The sequence below is a fragment of the Dipodomys merriami genome, unplaced genomic scaffold (assembly GCF_024711535.1).
Source record: "Dipodomys merriami isolate MVZ:Mamm:240054 unplaced genomic scaffold, mDipMer1.0.p SCAF_525, whole genome shotgun sequence".
Lineage (NCBI taxonomy): Eukaryota > Metazoa > Chordata > Mammalia > Rodentia > Heteromyidae > Dipodomys > Dipodomys merriami.
In genome coordinates, this window is record NW_027206097.1 from 147,756 (window position 1) to 172,280 (window position 24,525).

At 42.6% G+C, this 24,525-nt stretch overlaps 1 protein-coding gene across 2 annotated transcripts in view; it reads left to right on the top strand.

Moving 5' to 3' along the window:
* The first annotated feature begins 7,698 nt into the window (after window positions 1-7,698).
* The window catches only part of LOC138811408 (heat shock 70 kDa protein 4L), a 43,625-nt gene continuing 26,798 nt past the window's right edge, over window positions 7,699-24,525 (top strand). Inside the window, exons 1-6 of one of the 2 annotated variants that reach the window (XM_069999149.1) lie at window positions 7,699-8,016; window positions 13,184-13,241; window positions 15,516-15,656; window positions 19,239-19,361; window positions 20,951-21,050; window positions 21,371-21,504. In XM_069999149.1, coding sequence (XP_069855250.1) covers window positions 7,910-8,016; window positions 13,184-13,241; window positions 15,516-15,656; window positions 19,239-19,361; window positions 20,951-21,050; window positions 21,371-21,504 — 663 coding nt within the window. In that variant the 5' untranslated portion in view covers window positions 7,699-7,909. The remainder of the gene's footprint in view (window positions 8,017-13,183; window positions 13,242-15,515; window positions 15,657-19,238; window positions 19,362-20,950; window positions 21,051-21,370; window positions 21,505-24,525) is intronic. The other variant, XM_069999148.1, reaches the window with a different exon arrangement.

The window sequence follows — 24,525 nt, forward strand, 5'->3', positions numbered from 1 at the left end:
TTTTATAGAAAATTCTTAGAAAATGGAATACTTGAAATATTTTTAAGTTTTACATATTCTGTACTCTTACAATCTAGTAAAGTTATAATCTAGAGTTCATACCCTAATAAATGGGAAACACAAATAATAGAATGTAGAAAGAAATAATAAAACAAAGTAAAAAGTGCTACCTTCATGGCTCACACCTGTAATCCTAACTACTCAGGAGGCTGAGATCTGAGGATCTCAGTTCAAAGCCAGCCTGGGCAGAAAGTCCGTGAGACTCTATCTCCAATTAATCACCAGAAAACAGGAAGTGGCACTGTGGCTCAAACTGGTAGAGCCCTCACCTTGAGCAAAAAAATTCAGGGACAGGGCTCAGGCCCTGACTTTAAGCCCCATGGCTCCTGGTGAGGTGGGGGTGGAACAATGTCCTAAAGAGAAGCAATAGCACAATGGCTGAATGAAGTAGAAAAAGTAACAGGAAAAAGGGTTGGAAAGTAGATTCGCAGTTGTCTTAGTTCATTTTGTACTACTAGAACAAAATATTTGAGACTGGGTAATTCATAAAAAAACAAAAAACTCGTTTCTCAATTCTGGACATATGAAATCAAAGCACCAACGTTTAAGTTATCTGGTGAAGGTACAACTCCCACAAAAGACAGATTGTTGTGTCATCTCATGGCAGAAGTGCTGAAGAGCAAGCCTTATAAGGTCCTTAATTCCATTAATGAAGCAGAAACCCTTATGGCCTAGGGCTGGGAAGGTGGCTCAGTGGTAGAGCGCTTGCCTTGCATGCCTGAGGCCCTGGGTTCAATTCCTCAGCACACATAAGCAAAAAGAAAAAAGCCGGAAGTGGCACTGTGGTTCAAGTGGTAGAGCGCTAGCCTTGAGCTGAAGAGCTGAGGGACAGCGCCCAGGCCCAGAGTTCAGGCCCCAGATCAGGACCCCCCCCCAAAAAAAGAAAGGACAAACAGAAACCCTTATGGCCTAATCAATTTAAAAAATTTTATTATAAAGGTGATATACGGGGGGGGGGGTTTACAGTTACATAAGTCAGGTAAAGAGTACATTTCTTTATGGACAATGTCACTTTTTCCTTGCTCTTTCCCAGTTTCCCCCTCCATTCTCACCCACAAGTTGTATAGTTCATTTGCTACCTAGTGTCTAGTGAGTACAACTGCTGCATGTTTAATCTTTCTCTGCCATTTCCTAATCAAATTGTAAAGGCCTCACCTCTTAAGACTGTCATATCAAAGAAGACACATTCAAACCATAGCAAGGACACAGCTGAAGGAAGAGCTGTAGATCTGAAGAATGAAAAGTTCAGGTGGTAGAAAATCAGTGCCTTTTTAAAATCAGGTGATAACAAAAATCAAAGCAATGCTTTGGAAATACTGATTTAACACTGTAATGGGCGGGAGGACAAAATGAGAACAAATTGAAGTAGAGATTTTGTATCTTTACATATTTATTGCAAAGAATGTGTTACATATCTAACAGCATGGGAGATTTTGCTAGATGTGGAAGTTAAGTCTAAACTATAAACGTAAGAAAAATTGACTAATAAATGGTACATTTAGGGGGAGAGTTCCGATGGTATAGATCCTTTGAACAACTAATAAACAGCTGAAAAAATGAATAGCAGGACTCTGAAACTTGTTTGGGTGGTAGGCAGATGGAGAAAGGACAGGCCAATACATATGTGTACCTATGTGAAATGAATCCATGTAACTTGAGGGAATAGAAGGGATTGGGAAAGAAGAGAACAATGGAAGTGGTGACATAGATCAAGATGCATTGCACTCATAATCTGGCTTGTTGAATTGATACCCTTTGTACAACTACTTAAAGGTAGTATTTTAAAGTACTTCATATTACATTTATTCTTAGATATGTGCATGAGATATTCTGTGCAACTTTCCTTCATGGACAAAACTTCACACAGAACTCACCAACAGGTACTCCAAAACTAGTTTAAGCTTTGAGATGAAACCACACAAGTGAATACAAACGTCCATGTTTCCTATGTAGAATGCATCGTCTGGTCTCGGGACAGGAGAGGTTACCAAATTCATGGCTACAGATAGCTATGACAGAGAGAAATGTCTTTGAACATCTGAGTACTATTATCTACATTAAATTATTTGTCCTTTCTTGCTTCCTTGAAAACACCAGTAGCCCAATTTCAAATGACTATAGTCATGAGTTAGCTACATGTAGTAGGTAGACTGAATGGCCATTCAGTAACCTAAATTGTGGAGAGATAGGTGACCAAACAGGGATGACTACATTCATGTTTCAGAGTGGAAAACTAACCATGGTAATGCAGTAGTGTATACTCTCAATGAAAATAGATTGTTGGCATTCATAATTCATATGGCCAAAAAGGACTAGAAATATGATATATTTTATTCTATAACAAAGTCATGGACAAGCTGTACTTAATATTTGTAAACATCATCTGAAGTTTCTGAGATTGATGATCATTTCTACATAATAGATGTCTTTAGAACAGAAGAGAATATTACTCCTGAAAAGAACACCTGGACTTAAATTGTAGATTGAACATAGCTAGCCAAGAGCTGGAGTGGCAGTTCTTAATAGATAACTGTAGAGGGAGCTTTGGTTGTTTTCATACCATCCTTTGTGTGGTGCTAGATCATCCAACTAGAAATGAAGATTATGGCAAATATGACTTCTCCAAAGAGAAATCCTGGATAGCAACTGAAGGTAACATTTATGCAGTAGGAGGATTTGATGGCAATTTCTAAACACAGCAGAATTCTAAAGATTTGAGCCCCTATACAAAGATTTTCTAGTTTTAACAAATTCAAGATACTCTCAAAGCAGTAATTGTGTTTAATAGGTACATTTGTGACTAGAGTGGCTATAGATGTTGCCACAGCAAAACAATACTTCTGTATAATATTAAACATGTGTTTTTTTGTGTGTGTTTAGAAGGGAATTCAAAAATGAAGGTTTTGGGCTGGGAAGGTGGCTCAGTGGTAGAATGCTTGCCTTGCATGCATGAGGTCCTGGGTTTGGTTCCTCAGCACCAAATAAGTAGAAAAAACTGGAAGTGGTGCTGTGGCTCAATTGGTAGAGTACAGCCTTGAGCTGAAGAGCTGAGGGACAGTGCCCAGGCCCAGAGTTCAGGCCCCATGACTGACCCCCCCCCCAAAAAAAAAAGGTGTTGGGTTTTTTTGTTGTTGTTGTTAAGATTTCTTTGAAAGGTGATATTTGATTTGAACACATCAAGAAGTTCCTTCTCCTTAATATTTGTTTTGCCAGTTTACACATTTGTTGACTTGTCCCTCGGTGTTTATTATTAGGCAAGAGGAAAAAAAAGTAGCTTTTTTCAGTTGTGGGGCCTAAACTCTGGGCCTGAGTGCTGTCCCTCAGCTCTTCAGCTCAAGGCTAGCAACCTACCACTTAAGCCACAGCGCCACTTCCGACTTTTTCTGCTTATGTAGTGCTGAAGAATCGAACCCAGGGCCTCATGTATGCAAGGCAAGCACTCTACCACTGAACCACCTTCCCACATATTTTGATGTCTTGAGAGTAGGACATTTTATAGCAGTAAGTAACGGTGAAATATTTTATCTTGTGTATAATCCCCTTCTTAAATCAACAGAAAAATTCAAAATGGGAGCCTTTGAATGAAAAAAGTCATTTTAACTTGTAATGGGTTTTTAAATGCAGCTTTTTTTTTTTCTGCTCCAGGCACTGATTTTGTTTTTTTGGGGGGTTTTTTTGGTTTGCTTTTTTGTTAATGGGAGAGAAGAGTGTCACTGACTTTCCTGTTGGGCTGGCTTCAAACAGCAAGATCCTCAGATCCCAGCTTCCTGAATAGCTAGGACTTAGTCACTCGTGCTCAACTATGGATGAAGTTTTTATCAGAACTGCTTTTGTTCAGTTTTAATATAACTGTGGATAAATACTTTTGGAATAGCTAGGTGTCTTTAAGTGTGTAATGCTACCCACCTAATGTACAGGGCCAAAATCAGTGTGCCCTTAAGCTTGTCGCAGATGCAAAACTTAAAGGTACTTTGCAGAAAATCCTTGCAACATGGGATGTTAATACCTAAAAGATGTTTCTGTGCTCATTCATTACTAAAAATTTGAGGATTTTTTCCCCAGTAATGATGAGATTAAGGTATTTATTCACCTGGCATATCTTACATCTGAAATAAGGGATGGTGTAATTTTTTTTTTCTCCAATGAAAGATAAAACACACAACCTAATGAGCCAGTTAGGATGAAATAACTACTCAGGGGCTCAAGTGTTAGAAAAAAACAAAATATTTCTTCAGATGTTCCACTTGTCCTTTGCTACCTTACATATTTCTTTCAAAAAGAACCAACAAGCAATTTATAGTGTAAAATTTTATGAATTAGAAAACAGGAAAGATTGAAAATTAATGAGCTAGGTGTTTGATAGAAAAAAATCAGTAAAAATATAGAAGGGAATAAAAGAGCAGATGAACAAAAAAAGATACAAGGAAAATTAAGCATCAAAAGCTGATTCTTCACAAAAAAAATAAAATAAAATTTTTTTAAAAAGCTGATTCTTTAAGCAAACTAGTAATGATAAAAACCAAAAGTAGAAGAAAAATACATAAGAATGAAAAAGATGTGTAGGTACATAATTGATTTTTTTTTTATTTTTATTTTTTTTTTGTCGGTCATGGGGCTTGAACTCTGGGCCTGGGCGTTGTCCCTCAGCTCTTCAGCTCAAGGTGAGCGCTCTACCACTTGAGCTACAGCGCCACTTCCGGTTTTCTGGTGGTTTATTGGAGATAGGAGTCTCACGGTCTTTCTTGCCCGGGCTGGCTTTGAACCGTGATCCTCAGATCTCAGCCTCCTGAGTAGCTAGGATTACAGGCGTGAGCCACCAGCGCCCGGCCATAATTGATTTTTAGCTTATAATCAACTATGTACCAACAAGTTTGAGGATTTACATAAAGCTTTAAGTTTTTTGTTGTTTTGTTTTGTTTTGTTTGTCATGGAGCCTGAACTCTGGGCCTGGGCCCTGTCCCTCAGCTCTTCAGCTCAAGGCTAGCACTCTGCTTGAACCACAGTGTGTGCCACTTCTTTCTGACTTTGTCTGCTTTGTGGTGCTGAGGAATCGAACCCAGGGCCTCATGCATGCAAGGTAAGCACTCTACCACTGAGCTACATTCCCAGCCCCAAGCTTTAAGTTTTTAATAAAAATATAATCACTATCCAAAAATAGCACCAATCATGAAACAAGTACAATACTAAATTTGCTCAGTGATCATAAGTCTACTCATAAGGTTCAGCCCAAGATAGCTTATAAGCTTATCAAAACTTTGCCAAAGACAAAAAAACCTCTTCAACTTCTTCCATACTACTAGTGTAATTTGGTCTCAGAAGGCAAAGTTAAGGTAGAAAAATGAAAGACCCACTCTCATTTGTGAATATAGATGCAAATATCCTATGTGAAATCACCAGCCAAATCTACATCTCGAATCCATGTCACTACAAAAAGCCTGTTATTGCATTGAAATCAGGGTCTGGGCACTGTCTGTGAGCTCTTTTGCTCAAGGCTAGTGCTCTACCACTTTTAACCACAGCCCCACTTGCAGTTTTTTGTTGGTTGATTGGAGATAATTAGAGTCACAGGGCTTTCCTGCTGGGGCTGGCTTTAAACCAGGATCCTCAGATCTGTTTCCTGAATAGTTAGGAGTATGGATGTGAGCCCCAGCGCCTGGGTACTCTCGCCCTCCTGTTATTTGTAAAGAATGTGGTAACCCCTGTTCCTACCATCAACTTTTTGGTATTTTTATTTTGTAGGTAGTGGGTCTTCAATTCTGGGCCTGGCGCTGTCCGAGCTCTTCAGCTCGAGGCGAGTGCTCTACCACTGGAGCCACTTGCAGTTGTCAGTGGAGATGAACGGGATCCTCCCCTCTCGGCCCCCCGAGGAGCTAGGATGACAGGCGCGAGCCGCCGGAGCCCTGCTTCTATTTTCTTGGCAAAGTCATTCTTCCACCACCGGTGGAAGCGGAGCCTCCAGTGCTCCCGGTGGAGCCCCAGCGCGGATGGCGGCGGCCCGCGGCCCCGGGACGGTGGCTGGTGAGGCAACTGGGCCGTGGAAGCCGGGGGCCCCCGGGGTTCTGCGGGACAAGCGGCAGCCAATCCCGGCGCTGCCCGCGAGGCCCCCGGCCCGCGCTCCTCGGAGAGCCCCGAGCCCCGCCACCCGTGGATCCCGGCGCCCGCGGAGCCGCCGCGAAGATGGATTTGCCATTCGTCCTGACCACACTGGCGGGCGCCATCACCACGCTGGCCGCGGCCGCCCTCGTGCTGCTCCTCGTGAAATGCCTCAGCTCCGCCAGGAGGCGCCCTGCGCCCGGGGCTCCCGCCGCGCCGGGCGCCGGCCCGGCCGCTGTCACCGCGGCCGCCCGCCGCGGGACGGCCCCGCCGGGCGCGGGAGGCGCGGGAGGCGCGCGGGGACCGGCGGCCGGCCAGGCGCAGGCGGACCAGGAAGGCCGGGCGTGGTGAGTGTGAGGTGCCGGGCCACCGCGGGGAGGGCCAGGCTGCACCCAGCCCGCCCGGCCTTCCCGGAGGTCAGGGCGGCCGGGCTCCGGGCTCCGCCTCACCCCGCCCCGGCCAGCCTCGGCAGGCGCGGGGCCCGCCGGCCACACCGGGCGACCACCGCACACACCCGGCCACACCCGTCACCTCACAGACCCGGGCACACCACACCCGTCACCGCACAGACCCGGGCACACCACACCCGTCACCGCACAGACCCGGGCACACCCGTCACCTCACAGACCCGGGCACACCCGTCACCGCACAGACCCGGGCACACCCGTCACCGCACAGACCCGGGCACACCACACCCGTCACCTCACAGACCCGGGCACACCGGCGTCACCGCACAGAGCCGGGCACACCACACCCGTCACCGCACAGAGCCGGGCACACCGGCGCCACCTCACAGACCCGGGCACACCGGCGCCACCGCACAGACCCGGGCACACCCGTCACCTCACAGACCCGGGCACACCCGTCACCTCACAGACCCGGGCACACCACACCCGTCACCGCACAGACCCGGGCACACCCGTCACCTCACAGACCCGGGCACACCACACCCGTCACCGCACAGACCCGGGCACACCCGTCACCTCACAGACCCGGGCACACCCGTCACCGCACAGACCCGGGCACACCGGCGTCACCGCACAGAGCCCGGGCGGCGGCGGCAGGACGCGCCATCCGCGGAGCGCGCCGCGCCGCACGGGCCCCGTGGGGCGGCGAGGCCGGCGGGTGTGCGCGGACTGCGGGCGGCTCGCGGTGGCCGAGAGGCGGCGCCGGGTGGCCAGCGCGAAGGCTCGGGGCGGGCGCCGGCCGCGCCCGGACGCGGGGCCGCGCGGTGACGGGCGCGTCTCTGGTTGCCGAGCGACCGAGGAGCCGGACGCAGACGCGCCCCGCAGCGCGCGCCGGGCCGCGGGCCTCCCAGCCCCGCCGCCTCGCCGCCCGCCTCCTCCCCGCGCGCTCGGCCCCGCCTTGCCTTCCCCTCCGGCCGTCCGCACCGGCAGCGCGGGCTCCGCTCTCCGGGTCTTTCTCGCGCCCGCGGCTGCCCCGGCAGCCGTTGCCCGGGCTCAGGCGGCCGCGGACGAGGTCGCGGCCCCGCTGCCGAGGCCGAGCGCCGCTCGCGCGCCCCCGCGGCCGAGCGCGCAGGCGCAGACCCCGTAACCGCCGGTTGGAGGCGGCCGAACCGCAGTGGCGAGGCGGGGGCGTCGGGACGCGGCCGCGGCGCTGGGTGCGCGGCCTCGACCTCCGCAGTGGCGCGGCGCCCGGCCCCGGATTTCGGAGTCGCCACGCGCGTCCTCTCCCCTGTGCTTCTCGTAGGAGTCGCGGCCCCCGCGGCCCCGCGCCGAGGCGCCAGGGCGGCGGCATGTCCGTGGTGGGCATCGACCTCGGCTTCCTCAACTGCTACATCGCCGTGGCGCGGAGCGGCGGCATCGAGACCATCGCCAACGAGTACAGCGACAGGTGCACCCCGTAAGTGCGGCGCGAGGGGCTCCGCGCCGGGGGCGGCGCCCGAGGCCTGCGTGCCCGCCGCTCGCTCCCGCCGGCCGCGGCCCCGGAGCCGGCTGCGGGCGCGGGCGCGGGCGCGGGCGCGGGCGGCCCGGCCTCGGCCCCGCCTCGGCCCCGTGCCCGCGGCGCCCTCCCGCCGTGCTCCCGCTGCTCGGACCGCGGCCCCGGGGCAGGGGCAGGCCTGGAAACGGAATGGCGGGCGCCCCGAAAGCGCCCCCGCGCTGCCGTGCGGAGGGGTCGGGGACGCCGGGCTGGCGAGGCTCGACCCGGAGACGAGGTCGCCGCAGCCCGGGTGGCGTCCTTCCAGAACAGGACCAGGAAATGCCACTCCGCAACCAAAGGCTAATCGCCAGACGTTCTTGTTGTTGTTGTCGGTCCCTGGTCTTGAACTCTGGGCCTGGCGCTGTCCCTCAGCTTTCAGCTCTACCGCTGAGCCACAGCGCCACTTCCGGTCTTCTGGTGGTTCATTGGAGATCAGAGTCTCACGGACTTTGCTGCCCTGGCTGGCTTTGAACCGTGATCCTCAGATCTCAGCCTCCTGAGTAGCTAGGATGACAGGCGTGAGCTTGTCATACTTCTTGACTTGAGGGATTCAGCCTAGAAACAAAAAGGGATAGAGCTCAGCTGAACATTGTCTAGCATTTTAAAGTTTTATTTCTAGAGCATCAGAAATCAGAACCAGGAGAAAGATAATGAGTTTCCGGGCTCAGAAACCTTCTCAGCAGAGAGTTAATGAAACTAATTTAATTTTTTGTGTGTGCCTGTCCTCGGGCTATGGCAAACAATACTGCAGTGAACAATACTTGGTTGTGCTGATGGCTTTAGTGTGGCCGGGTTTGTGGTCCATTGGATAATGCCAAGGAGTGGGATTGCTGGGTCATAGGGAAGGTCTACATTTAGTTTTTTGAGGTTGAACAGTTTTTTGGTTGAACAGGTTTACATTCCCACCAACAGTATGGTAGCCTTACCAATTGGACACATCCCTGGCAGCATCTGTTATTGTTAGTTCTCTTGATAATGGCCATTCTAACTCAATGTTGTTTTGGTTTGCATTTCTTTTATGGCCAGAGATGTTGAATATCTCTCACATGTCTGTTGGTCATTCTTCTTCTGAGAAGTCTCTCTTTAGCCCAGTTATTAATTGGTTTGTTGTTTCCTTGAGGATTTGTTTTTTTTTGGAGGTTCATTTTTTTGAGCACTAAGTATATTTTAATAAAGATCTTCTCCCGTTCTATGGTCTTTCCAATTGTCTTGCTAGATATGTCCTTTGCTGTGTAGAAACTCATCAGTTGGATGCAATCCTATTTATCCAATCTTAATATAGTACACATCTCAAACATAGATAAGCACCCATCCTAGATAAGTACGAATCATGTCTGTGTACATAGATAGTACACATCTCAAACTTGTACATAGATAAGTTATTATGTGTAGTTACTATTTTTTTTGTCTTTTCTGTGGTACTGAAGTTTTAATTCGGGTCTTCATGCCTGCCTCCACAGGTATGTCCTATTATTGTCTTTGAAAAACAAAAATTTGGTGAACAGGATGGCCTTTTTCTTTTAAATCAGATACGTTGAGGTAACTGGAAGGGCAGTCAATAGAACTTGAGTGTAGCCAAAGCTAAGACTAATTTTGAAAAAGTCTTCTAATACAAATGCAACAAAACACATCATGAATGTACTCATCACCTTTATCTTGTGGGTGAGAAATTCTGCATAGTTCCAAGAAGCCAAGGAATGGTAAATACAAGTGGTATATCTTGAGTGCTAAACATCTGATATACCACTGATAGTCTTTTAAATATATAGTCATTAGAGTAGAAATTAATGGCCATTACTATGTTCCAATAAAACTTAAAAAGAAAACCTGCTACAATGAGTTCCAGGAAGTTATAATTAAAAAGAATGCTAAAATTGTTATATATCAGTATATTTGTGTTTGTGTTGAATAAATTTTTATGACTGCTTTAAAAAATTATCTAATGTAACAATATAATTAAATAATGTTAGTACTCTACCTGATCAGGTGTTTTGTTTTGTTTTGAGACAAGGTCTCACTATGTAGCCCAGGCTGACCCCAAACTCCCTGGCTCAGGTTAGCCTTAAGCTCATAATCCTGCTCAACACCCAAAGTTATGGGATTATAGGCATATACCACCAAGCCCAGCATGTGATCAGCTTTTAAAATACTAGATCTCTCTATGTAAATGTCTGTATGGTATCTATTAGTGGCTTCTAATGAACAGAGGCCAGGAATACTCCTAAAATGCTATAGTATATACATCTCCATTCTTCTAACCAAGAACTAGTGCAAATGTTAGAAGTGTCAAAGTTGAAAAATACTGCTTTCTGGATATCTTAGCAACCATTGTTGAAACTAGATGCCCAGCAGTTGAAAATTTGCACTTGATTTAAACCTATTGGTTGTTATCTCACTATTATTAACCAACATTATGTTGTTGATATTGTTTAGGAGTGTTGGGGTTTGAACTAAGGGTCCTGCACTCTGCTTGCTTGTTCAGCTGGCATTCTACTACTTGAGCCACACCCCATCTCTGCTTTTTCTTTTTCTTCTGGTTCTGTTAGAGATGGAGTCTCTTGAATTTTTCTGCCCCAGCTCATTTTGAACCATTGGCTCAGGCGCCCCATCCCCTTCCCCCCCCCCCCCTCCCACAGTAGTTAGAATTTCTGACATGAGCCACTGGCACTAGACTAAGCTGTGTTTATTAGCATCAACTCTATGATAGCAGAAAAACCAAAAATACTGTGATCTTATAACTGACAAGGGAAAAGTAAAAGTAAAAATAGGGTTATTTTTAAAACGTGTATAATAAAATTGAGAGGTTTTTGAATTCTTGGTGGTAAGGAGCAAAGAAAGGAGCAAACAGCCAGGCATGGGGAATATAATCCTAGCTACTCTGGAGGTGGAGGTGGAGGTAGGAGGATCATAGTCCAAGGCTGACCTGGGCAAAAGAACAAAGCAGCTAGGCGTAGGTGGCTCACGCCTGTAATCCTAGTTACTTAGGAGGCTAAGATCTGAGAATCACAGTTCAAAGCCAGCCCAGGCAGAAAAGTATGTGAGATTCTGATCTCCAATAAACACTAGAAAACTGGAAGTGATGCTGTGGCTCAAGAGGTAGAAAGCTCTCCTTAAGCTGAAGAGCTGAGGGACAGCACCCAGGCCGAGTTCAAGTCCTATGACCAACAACAACAACAACAACAAAGAACAAAGCAGACTAAACATATGCACACACCCATGCACAAAACATGATACTGATGGCTGGAGGATTCAAATAGCACTATGTTGGTAATCTAGCCAGGGTCCTTCAGCTGTGTCACATGTCAGAGATCCAAAGAGGGGCTTGGCTTGCCATGTGTAAAATGGGCCAAGCACATAGGATAGCCACATTTGTGACAGACTACTCTGTTGAGAACTAATCCAGTCACAGGATACCTACTTTATTCCTCTGAAATGGGTGTTAATCCCATGCAAGGGTGGTGCTTCATGATCTAAACATATTCTACTATGCCCCCACATTAATGCTATTACAGTGAGTACCAAATTTTGAACACATGAACCTTTGGGAGACTAACTATATCCAAACCACAAGTATACCTTTGAACTAGGAATGTCTCTTTAAGCAAGACATAGATATGTATATATATTTGGAAGGTCCGACACACACACACACACACACACACACACACACACACACACACACACACACACACACATTTAGAGAGTGGGGGAGAAAGAGATAATATTTTTACCACCTATCAAGTCTGAAGTCAGGTTTCCTCTGGCTTTTCCTAAACCCTATTGTCTATAAGTGATGATTATCAGTCCTATAGACTATAGGTTCTCTAAGAACAGGAATTGTGGCATCTAGCTAGCTAGCTAGCTAGCTAGCTATACACACAGACACACACAGACACATATACAGTACTTATAAATGTTGGTTGACTGATAGTTTCCTATACTTAACTAAAATCACAGAAACATGAAATGGTATTACGGAAATTGTAATTCTCGGCTCCCCCCCCCCTCCCACCCCGGCCTTTGGCCTGTCATCGGGCTTGAACTCAGGGCCTGGGCACTATCTCTGAGCTTCTTTGACTCAAGGTTAACCCTTGCCCTACCACTTGAGCCACAGTGCCACTTCAGGCTCTTTTCTGGGTATATGGTACTGAGGAATTGAACCCAGGGCTTCATGCATGCTAGGCAAGCACTCTACCACTGAGCCACATTCCCAGCTCAATTCTCTGCTTTAATGTTACAATTAAATGCAGTAATTGCTATTTTGATTTGATAGTATTGTTTGATAATATGTGCCAAATATGTAAAGAATTTACCTACATTCAATCTCCCAATTCTCACATAACCTTGTATTATCATATCTTCTAGACAAAAAGCTGAAGCACATAATGATTATGTGATTTCTACAAGGTTTTTAGCTATTAAGTGGCAGAGGTATGCTGTAAATTTAAGCAGCCCTTCCTCATTAAATATGGATAATTTTTAAAACAGGTCACAGAGCAATTGAATTTGAAAGTCTATTTTTGTAATTAATGTTAAGAACATTTTATAGGGCTGGGAAGGTGGCTCAGTGGTAGAGCGCTTGCCTTGCATGCATGAGGCCCTGGGTTCGATTCCTCAGCACCACATAAACAAGAAGAAAAAAGCCGGAAGTGGCGCTGTGGCTCAAGTGGTAGAGCGCTAGCCTTGAGCTGAAGAGCTGAGGGACAGCACCCAGGCCCAGAGCTCAGGCCCTACGACCGGACCAAAAAAAAAAAAAAAAAAAAAGAACATTTTAAAGAATTCAACATTCTGACTTCCATTCTGTTACTTAGAAAAGTTTAAAAATACATTTTTATTTATTTAGTTTTGTCAGCTGTGGGTTTGAACTCAGGTCACTGTCCCTGAGCCTTTTTGTGCTCAAGGCTAGCACTTACTTCAGCCACAGTGCCACTTCTAAAACACATAAATTTTTAATTTAAATTATTTAAAAATTATTATTCTAATTGATTCTAATCATTTCATCTTAATCCTTTAAAATTTATTTTTGTATAAAGAGTAACAAGCATACAATAAAATGATATCATTTAAATTTTTAAAATCTCTTACGTAGGGCCTGTATATCTTTGGGATCAAGAACTCGAGCCATTGGAAATGCAGCTAAGAGCCAGGTAATTGTTATGTGGATATTTTGCCTTAGGAATTAATCATGTAACTAATTTATAACATTATATAATTGAGATTGCAAATACCTTCATATTTGACTAGATTTAATTTGTTTATATTTTATTAGAGATACTGTGTTTGGAGTTGTAAAATATTCTTTGAATTTTATTTTTATGGTCATTCGTTTCCTTTTAGTGAAAATTATAGAAAAGGAATACACTTTTAATAATCTGAGGTGATCATCTCTAGGGTGACAAATACTCATATGGTCACTTTGTGTGAGAAATAATCCTTTTTTTTTTTGGTCAGTCCGTGGGCCTTGAACTTTGGGCCTGGGTGCTGTCCCTCAGCTCTTCAGCTCAAGGCCAGAGCTCTACCACTTGAGCCCCAGCACCAGTTCTGGCTTTTTCTGTTTATGTGGTGCTGAGGAATCGAACCCAGGGCCTCATGCATGCTAGGCAAGCACTCTACCACTGAGCCACCTTCCCAGCCCCCTGTATGAGTAATACTCTTTTTTTTTGGTTGGTTGCAGGGCTTGAACTCTGGGCCTGGGTGCTGTCCCTGAGCTCTTCAGCTCAAGGCTAGCACTCTGCCACTTGGGCCACAGCACCATTCTGATTTTCTAGTGGTTTATTGGAGATAAGAGTTTCAGGGACTTTTCTTCCTGGGCTGGCTAGAACCGTGATTCTCAGATCTCAGCCACCTGAGTAGCTAGGATTACAGGCATGAGCCACTGGCGCCTGGCTCCCTGGATGAGTAATACTCTTTAAAGCTACATTTTAGTAATTAGTAGTAAGCAATGTCTTTGCTACTAATTAAGTATATTTTAATATTTTTGTACTATAGCTTGATTTTTTTGTACTTTATTTCCTTGAACTAAAAGCCCTTAACATTATTTTTTAAATTTTATATAAGCTACATCTATTTTTTCATTCTCTTAAAATACTTTTCTTTATTAGGTTTTTTTCTTACTTTATAGAAATAACTGACTCTCCAGAAATTTTTGCTTATGATTTTTAGTAAGGCTGTCTTTTATAATTCTCCTATATATTTACATTTTCTCCCTTTTTATTGGACATAAATGCTGAATTTGTGCTAAAATTACTCCCTTAAATTTGTATCTCACTTTGACTTACCTTCTAAGTATACCATAGATTATCAGAGTTTTAAAGAAAGCAGTCTATAGAATAATTTCTCCTAAGTACAAATTAATCAAGCTTCTCTATGGTTTTCATCTTATAATTGAAGATCAAGATTTATAGGTCACTAAGATACTGGATCTTGAGAGTGGTAGTTGGGGAGGTGGGGAAGGAAGGGATGGTAGGGAAAAAACAAAGGAGGAAGCAACAATACTTGATAGGAAATGTATTCATTACCTTTCTCATGTAACAGTAACCCCTCTGTACAGCATTTTTTCAGTAAAAAACTTATTTAAAAAAAGATACTGGATCTCAGTAGTAGTCTATAGTTTAAATTGCATAGTAGTTGGACAAAATATTACTGTATAAAAATACAGGTCATTTATATATTATAGTACATGGAATGAATTTTAATTTACTAGCTTAAGAGTAATTCTCAACAATGAGATCATCATACAATATCATTAAACTTAGATATTCAGAAGAAAATAAAAACTGTGTATATATGTACACAAACATATATGTAAGTTTTTTTGGTGCCAGTACTGGGACTTGAACTCAGGGACTTGCTTGTTTTTTTTCATTCGAAGTCGAGCCATAGCACAACTTCCAACTTTTTGGTGGTTAACTGGAGATGAGTCTCATGGACTTTTCTGCCCAGGCTGACTAAAAGTTGCAATCCTCATATCTCAGCCTGCTGAGAAGCTAGGATTACAGGCATGACCCACTAGCATCTGGCTAAAACTGGATAATAGTTAAAAAAAAGATAGTTTTAAATAAAAAGACAGGAAAGTAAAAAATCAAGGCTACTCACCCACTAGAGTAAATATATTCAATAAAATAAAGGTGACTTGTAAAATTTCATATTAATATTTGAAAAGTTTTAAGCCTTTATTCTACTTTGAAGAGAGAAATTCTTAGAAGAGAATTTGAGACAATACTTAAGATACATACATTTTCATTGCCTCATAACTTTGCTCTTGGCTAGAACTCAGAAAAATGACTGTGTAATTGTAAACTTGGATGTATAGGATAAAGGGATTTGGTGGATTTAACTATTAGGATAGTATTTTATTTTGCATTTATTATATAATTGGTAATTCAAAGTTTTACCCAATGCAAGTGTTTTACTGCCAACAGATAGTCACAAATGTAAGAAATACAATACATGGCTTCAAGAAGCTTCATGGGCGAGCATTCGATGATCCCATTGTGCAAACTGAAAGAATCAGGCTTCCCTATGAACTGCAGAAGATGCCTAATGGAAGTGCAGGAGTTAAGGTAATTTTTATTTCCCTAGGGTACAACTACAAGGTCACACTAAAGAAGAAACAAAAAAATGAGTTTTGTTATTTGTAAATTACAGTTTAACATTTGTTCCTTGGAGTATAGTACAAACACACCCAAGAGCCAATTTTTGAAATCATTTTTAGTGAATGCCAAAAAAATCAAATTTAGATAATTTTAAAATCCAAATAGTACTTTGATTGTCAAGGAAGAAAGTATTATTATTTGGAGAACTCTTAAGAGGTGAAAACTTTTAGGAGCTAGAGGTTAGAAGCCTATGTGGTTTGGAAAAATAGACCCCCAACAATATAACTGCTATGAGTTGTTAAGGGTGTGAAAATGTCATACTGTGTCCTTCCAAGTCTTTTTTTTTTTAAACTGGGATTGAAATTCAAGGTGTTGAGCTTGCCTGCAGGTACTCTGCTACTTAAGCCACACCTCTAACTTTTTTTTTCTTTCACAAAGGGTCTCATGGTGTTTCCTCGTACCAGGATATTTATTCCTCCTCTGTAGTTGGTATTACTAGCATGTGAATTATCAGTATGCAATTCTAACTACACCCATTTTGATAGTTGAAATGAGGTCTTGATCTCCAGGCAAAAAAAGGGCAAAATCCCAATGCTCTTGAGCTCTGACTTCTGAGTAGATAAGAGGCATGGACCACCAGGCCTAGCAGTCATAGTTTTCCTCCTACATTTTACCCATTTATTTTTTGTACATTTTTTTTGAAAATTTTCATCTAACTTTTATTTATTTATTTATTTATTTTTTTTGTCGGTCGTGGGGCTTGAACTCTGGGCCCGGGTGTTGTCCCTCAGCTCTTCAGCTCAAGGCGAGCGCTCTACCACTTGAGCTACAGCGCCACTTCCTCGTCTAACTTTTAAACAAAGGAATACTGTTCTGTTGTGTCTCTGTCACACTAAGACCATGATATATGCTTTATTTCTGTCTACTTCCTTGGTTTTTTGCTTGCTTTTGTGTTTTGTTTTGTTTTGTTTTTTGGTGGTGGGGCTTGAATTCAGGGGCTGGATGCTGTCCCCCAGCTCTTTTTGTTCAAGGCCAGCATTCTATCACTTTGAGTCAAAGCTCCACTTCTGGTTTTTGAGTGTCTTCAAACCACAATCTTCAGATCTCAGCCTCCTGAGTAGCTAGGATTACAGGCATGAGCCACCGGCACCTGGCTACTTTCTTGTTTAAAAGGCGATAATTGGACTAGCGTTTGATTTGAAAACAAGCGGAAATCAATGTTAGGTCTGACTTAAATCCCTATCTATCCATATTAATACACATAAATATATTATGCTCCAAAAATCTAAACTTTAAAAGTTTGTTTTATGGAATAAAATTACTCTACTCTGGAAGTCCAGAGATAAAATAAAATTTAAGTTTTTAATTGTTGCATTTAATATAGTTATGTTAAATGAGTTCCAAGATAGCACTTCTGTAAAGAAATTACTTTAGGCAGGTACCAATGGTGCACACCTGTATTCTGAGGCTGAGATCATAATTCAAAGCCATCCCTGGCAGTAAAGTCCATAAGACTATTACCTCCAGTTAACCACCCCCAAAAGCTGGAATTGGAACTGTGGCTCAAATTATTAGAACATTAACCTTGAACACAAGAGCTTAGGAACAATGCACAGGCCCTGAGTTCAAGCCCCAGGACTAGCACCAAAAAAAAAATTATTTGATACAAGTTTAGGAATTTTTACTTTTTGTGATTCTCATAAACATTTGATTACTTGAATAAAGTATGAGTTCCTCACCTATTTGATTTTATGTGCCAAAATGCAGTCTAATCATTAAGTCATCTAAGGTAATTTTCAAATGTAAGTCATCTAAGGTAATTTTCAAATTTCCATATTCCAATACTACTACTACTACTACTTATTATTATTATTATTATTATTACTACTATTATTATTTTGCCAATCCTGGGGCTTGAACTTAGGGCCTGGGTTCTTGAGCACTCTACCACTTGAGCCACAGTGCCACTTCTGGCTTTTTCTGTTTATGTGGTACTGAAGAATCGAACCCAGGGCTTCATGCATGCTAGGTAAGCAAGCACTCTACCTCTAAGCCACATTCCCAGCCCTAACTCCATATTAATACATATTTAATTGTCTTTTTTTTGGTCAGTAGTGGGGCCTGAACTCTGGGCCTGCGCGCTGTCTCTCAGCTCATTAGCTCAAGGCTAGCGCTCTACTACTTGAGCCACAGCGCCACTTCCGCCTTTTTCTGCTTATGTGGTGTTGAGGAATCAAACCCAGGGCTTCATGCATACAAGGCAAGAGCTCTACCACTGAGCCACCTTCCCAGCCCTAATTGCCTGTTTTTATTAAGGATTTTTTTCTGATATCTTTATTTCCTTTTCTTAAAACTAACTAAAGTAGGGGCTGTGAAGGTGGCTCAGTGGTAGAGTGCTTACCTTGCATGCATGAAGCCTTGAGTTCAATTCCTTAACACCACATAAGCAGAAAAAAAAACTAAAACTTTTTTTTTTTTGGGGGGGGGTCCAGTCGTGGGGCCTGAACACTGGGCCTGGGTGCTGTCCCTCAGCTCTTCAGCTCAAGGCTAGTGCTCTACCACTTGAGCCACAGCACCACTTCCAGCTTTTTTCTTTCTTTTTTTTTTTTTTTTTGCTTATGTGGTGCTGAGGAATCGAACCCAGGGCCTCAAGGATGCAAGGCAAGCGCTCTACCACTGAGCCACCTTCCCAGCCCACTAGCTAAAGCTTTTAATGTTAACTCTCAACTAAAGCTTTTAATGTTAACTCTCAAGAGAAATTATTTGATCTTTTTCTCCTTCATTGTTTATCATACTTGCAAAAGCAATGAAAAAAATTCCTTTTGTGGGAGGTGGGGTCGAAAGAGGTTAGAGAGGGGCTGGGAAGGTGGCTCACTGGTAGAACACTTGCCTTGCATGCATGAGGCCCTGGGTTCAATTCAGCACCACATAAGCAGAAAAAGCTGGAAGTGGTGCTGTGGTTCAAGTGGTAGAGCACTAGCCTTGAGCTGAAGAGCTGAGGGACAGCACCCAGGCCCAGAGGTCAGGCACCATAACTGGCAAAAAAAAAAAGAGGTTAGAGACACTTGAAGATAATTTACTTGGTCAGACATTGGAACCTTCTTTTTTCTTTTCTTTTTTTTTTTTTTGTCAGTTGTGGGGCTTGAACTCTGGGCCTGGGTGCTTTCCCTGAGCTCTTCAGCTCAAGGCAAGTGCTCTACTGCTTGAGCCACAGCACCACTTCTGGTTTTCGAGTGTTTTTTATTAGAGATAAGAGTCTCATGGAGTTTCCTGCCCGGGCTGGCTTTGAACCGTGATCCTTAGATCTCAGCCTCCTGAGTAGCTAGGATTATAGACGTGAGCCACTGGCACCCAGCTAACACTATAACCTTCTAAATGAGAGTTTTGGTCACTGTTTTCAAGGAGGTAATGATTATGAAATGACAATCTTTCTTCAGTAAAACTCCCTTTATTTTGTCTTTCTCACTAACAAATAGCTCATGTATAGTGTGGATGCTGACTAAATATTTGTTGGATAAAAAATGACAGTATCACAACTTTTTGTTCTAGGTGCGGTACTTAGAAGAAGAGAGACCTTTTGCAATTGAGCAAGTTACTGGAATGCTGTTGGCTAAGCTTAAAGAGACTTCAGAAAATGCTTTGAAGAAACCAGTGGCTGACTGTGTAATTTCAGTAAGTTTTTATTACTTTAGTAAATCATATTTTCCGCTAATGTTGTATAGAAAGGTTTTTCTTCCCTGTATACTTTGGTTCCTATTCTAGCAAATAACCTGAATTCTTTTTAACTTTACCTTCTTTAAAGAAATTACTTTAGGCAGGTACCAGTGGTTGCCTCCAAGTGACCCAACTTGGACCTATGCAAGATCTACATTGTGAATAGTTCCAAACACATGAACCTTTGGGGACAAACAATAGCCAAACCATACCAACCAGACTACAGAGGAAGAGTTTAGATTAGCAAAAGTTTGACTATCTTGTCATATTATTGATTGCTTTAGTGCTCTTTCTTTGGGTTAAATCTTTATGATAAAGAAATTGTGGGGGGGGGGGAGATAGGAGGGCAGGGATGGTAAGGGGAAACAAAGGAGGAGGCAACAATGCTTGATAAGAAATGTACTCATTACCTTGCTCATGTAATTGTAACCTCTCTGTACTGTAAATTCACAATAAAAAACTTATTAATAAAAAAAAATAAAAAGAACTTGTAAAATAATGGGACTGGGAAGGTGGCTCAATGGTAGAGTGCTTGCCTTGCATGCTTGAGGCCCTGCGTTCGATTCCTCAGCATCACATAAGCAGATAAATCTGGAGGTGATGTGGTGTCTCAAGTGGTAGAGCGCTAGCCTTGAGCTGAAGAGTTGAGGGACAGTACCCAGGCCTAGAGTCCAAGCCCTGTGATGACCAAAAAAAAAAATTGTAAAATAAAAAAAGCACTAGTATTTTTTATGTAGTGAACATCTAGCTGGGTGCTCGGTCTCTCATGCCTGTAATCCCAGCTACTCTGATCTGAGGATTGTGGTTTAAATCCAGCTGGGGCAGGAAAGTCGATGAGACTTTCGCCAATTAACCACCAGAAAACTGGAAGTGGCGCTGTGGTTCCAAGTGATAGAGGGCTAGCCTTGAGCAAAAGATCTCAGGGACAGCGCTACCAACGCCCAAAGTTCAAGCCCCATGACTCACCAAAAACAAAACAAAAGAAAACAAAAAACCTCTTTTGCTACAACTTACATGAGTTTTAGTGCAATTATTGTACGTTTTTTAATTGATGAAAAATATTTACGTAAAATCTTTTACGTACAGGTGGGTACAAGTGGCTCACACTGATAATGCAAAGTACTTAGAAGGCTGAAAGCAAGAGGATCAAGGTTCAAGAACAAACCAGGCAAACACTGAAGGCCCCTTCTCAACCAATAGCTGCATGTGGTGGGATTTGCCTGTTATCCTATGTACAGGAGAGGTTGAGATGGAAAAGATTGTGGTTCCAAGCCAACCCAGGCAGAAAAGTTGATGAGATTGTATCTCAACAGAAAACAGCGCTGTGTGAGGGCTTGTGCTTGTCCTTCTAGCAATGATGAGAAGTGAAAAATAAGAGAAAGGTAGAGGTATCATAGTCAGGAAGTGTAACTATATAAAAAAAAGTGCAAAATAAAATGGGGGGGTTGGCGGTATAGCTCAGAGGTATAGTACTTTGTCTCACAAACACAAGGCCTTGAGTTCAAACCTTAATACTGCCAAACTAATTATTATGTTTTAAATATCAGATTCCTAGCTTTTTCACTGATGCTGAGAGAAGATCTGTGATGGCTGCAGCCCAGGTTGCAGGCTTAAATTGTTTAAGACTGATGAATGAAACCACTGCAGGTAATCAGTCTATAATTTAAAACTTTTTTTCTAATTTCACAGCATCTCTTTTGATGTCTTTCTATGTACTGCTTCTTATAAGCTTGTTCCTTACAAAGGTTACATTTATACCTGAATTTGAATAATTGTTAACTTTATAGAGTTATACATGAGTGGGGGAAAATTAAAACTAAATTATGAAGTTAATTTATTTTGAATCTAATAGTGTAGATTTATAGATTATTGTACTGTGTATTAAAGTACAGTATCAAAATGACTTTTCTCTTGATTTCCAAGTAATTGCTACACTAGAATTAATCTAATTCTTTGTTCCTACACAGTTGCACTAGCATATGGAATTTATAAACAGGATCTTCCCCCATTAGATGAGAAACCAAGAAATGTAGTATTTATTGATATGGGACATTCTGCCTATCAGGTCTCGGTTTGTGCTTTTAACAAAGGAAAACTTAAAGTAAGTAAATACATGATTTACTATATTTAACTTTAGTGATTAAGAGCACAGACTATATAGAGAACCTTAGTAGCTGGGCTTATATTCTTCCTCTGCCCTTTAAAAATTGTGAGCATACCTTAGTTTCCTTGTCTGAGGACATCATCAGCAATTTTACTACTGCTATAATATTTGCTAGGTTTTTTTTTTTTTTTTTTGTCGGTTGTGGGGCTTGAGCTCTGGGCTTGGGTGCTGTCCCTGCGCTCTTCAGCTCAAGGCGAGTGCTCTACCGCGTAAGCCACAGCGCCACTTCTGGTTTTCTAGTGGTTTATTGGAGATAAGAGTCTCATGGACTTTCCTGCCCGGGCTGGCTTTGAACCACGATCCTCAGATCTCAGCCTCCTGAGTAGCTAGGATTACAGGCGTGAGCCACCGGCACCTGGCTTTGCTAGGTTTTTATTACTATTTATTGCTCTAGGCATTTAAGCCAGCTGTCAGGGAATATACATTATCCATAAATATAAACTACTCATACTTAATAGGAAACATTTTCTAAAATATTTCATGTTTTTTAGAAACTTTTCTATTTAGGACTCCTCATTATAATTTCTGTATATGTAGCATTAAATCAGTGGGCTAATGTTCTTATCAATACTTCGTTTTATTTTCATTTCAGAATTACATTCTATTATGTATGTGAATATACTTAAAGTGCTTTGATTTTATCTAAAAGAGTCTATTGACTTATAGTTATAGTACTATAACATCTTTATAATAAGAAAATTAAATGCTTAAATAAGGATACAGGTTGACCTATTGTAACAATGAGATGTACAAAACACTATGTTGAAAAAGAACTTTACAACTTCAGCGGGGGTAAAGGGGCAGTTGTGGAGGAGGGAGGGAAGGGATGTAGGGGGAAAACAAAAGATGAGGCAACAATGCTCAATAGGAAATGTACTCATTCCCTTGCTCATGTAACTGTAACCCCTCTGTACAGTATTTTTACAATAAAAATGTACAAAAAATTAAAGTGATGTTACTCCAACTTAATATAAGACAGTTTAGGGTATAAATTGGTTTATTGCTTGGTCTTTATCATTTTTATTAGCGTATATTAGACATGAAAGAAGATTTCATTGTTATATTTTCCACACAAATTTACAGTGTTTTCCAATCTCACCCTTTCTATCACTCTCCCATGCCCTGCTGCCCCAAAACCATTTCGACAGTTTTCATTGTTCTATTTTAATAGTTGCAGATAATCTCTTTGGACAATATTCAACCTCCTTCATCCTCTTTCTTAAATTTTAACTATATTTAAAAAGAACATTGTTTTCCTTTGTAGTAGAAAATCTTATGAGATCAATCATTTGTACTTTTTATATCATAAGAGCCTTTTAAAAGTCTAATAGATGGCTGTGGCCTTTCTTCAGAGAATAATACTCACTTGTACTAATCACCTACTAAGATCATTTTGCATGTAATTTTGGGTAATTACATTTTATAAAGTCTATGCAAAGGTTCCTTATGGTAGTCTGTTGTTAAGATATATTTAGATTGTTCTTCCATCATATTGTGATTCTTCATATTTCACACACACACACACACACACACACACACACACACACACACACACACACACACACACACACACACACACACACACACACACACACACACACACACACACACACACACACACACATTTTTTTTTCCGGTCCGGGGACTTGAACTCAGGACCTGGGTACCATCCATGAGCCTCTCTATGCTCAAGGCTGGAATTCTACCACTTGAGTCACAGCACTACTTCTGGTCTTTTTTCTGGGTAGTTTATTGGAAATTAGAGTCTCACTGACTTTCTTGCTCTGGCTTTCTTTCTCTGGCTTTGAACCATGATCCTCAGATCTCAGCATCCTGAGTAGCTAGATTACAGGTATGAGCCACTGGTGCCCTGCTCACAAACATCCTAATTAAGAAATTTTTTAAGAATTAGACGAGCAGTGGAACTCACTCTTTAGTAGTGAATTTTAGTAATCATTTTACACTAGGGAGAGAGACTAAAAGTCTTGGTCCTAGAGTGCTCAAGTTCTGTAACTTGTTTACCCATGTTCACACTATAGTCCGGGAGCCTTATTACTAAACAAATTTATTAAATTCTGTTTCAATTTTACTCTTTGCATATTTTGTTTTATTTGTTTTTATAAATGTCTGCTGGGGTTGAAAAAATAATAGTAGTCCAAAAGTCTAAATCCTGACTTAAATCTTTACACCCTTTTTTTTCGGTTTTTGGTCTTTATATATTTAGAACTGTTTCTTCTGCTGCTTTTAATTTATTATTATTATTATTATAAAGGTGATACACACAGAGGGATTACAGTTTACATAAATCTGGTAAGGAATACATTTCTTTTTGTTGTTGTTGTTGGTCTTGGGACCTGAACTCTGGGCCTGGGCACTGTCCCTCAGCTCTTCAGCTCAAGCTGAAGCAGGCTCCACCATTTGAGCCACATTGCCACTTCCGGCTTTTTCTGCTTAGTGGTGCTGAGGAATCGAACCCAAGGCCTCATGCATGCAAGGCAAGCACTCTACCACTGACCCACCTTTCCAGCCCAGAGTTTGGTCAGTGTCGCCCCTTTCCAGTTTTTTTGTTTTTTTTTTTTTTTGTCGGTTCTGGGGCTTGAACTCTGAGCTTGAGTGCTGTCCCTGTGCTCTTCAGCTCAAGGCAAGGCGAGCGCTCTACCACTTGAGCTACAGCGCCACTTCCGATTTTCTGGTGGTTTATTGGAGATAAGAGTTTCATGGACTTTCCTGCCCCAGCTGGCTTTGAACTGCGATCCTCAGATCTCAGCCTCCTGAGTAGCTAGGATTACAAGCGTGAGCCACCATTGCCCTGTCCTTTCCAGTTTTTCCCTCCATCTCCACCCACAAGTGGTATAGTTCATTTTCAACAAAGTGTCTAGTAGTATATTTATTCACCCTTTGTCCTTCAATTTCTGTGTCCTGCCTTACCCTCCCAATTCAGATAAACAAACAAGACAA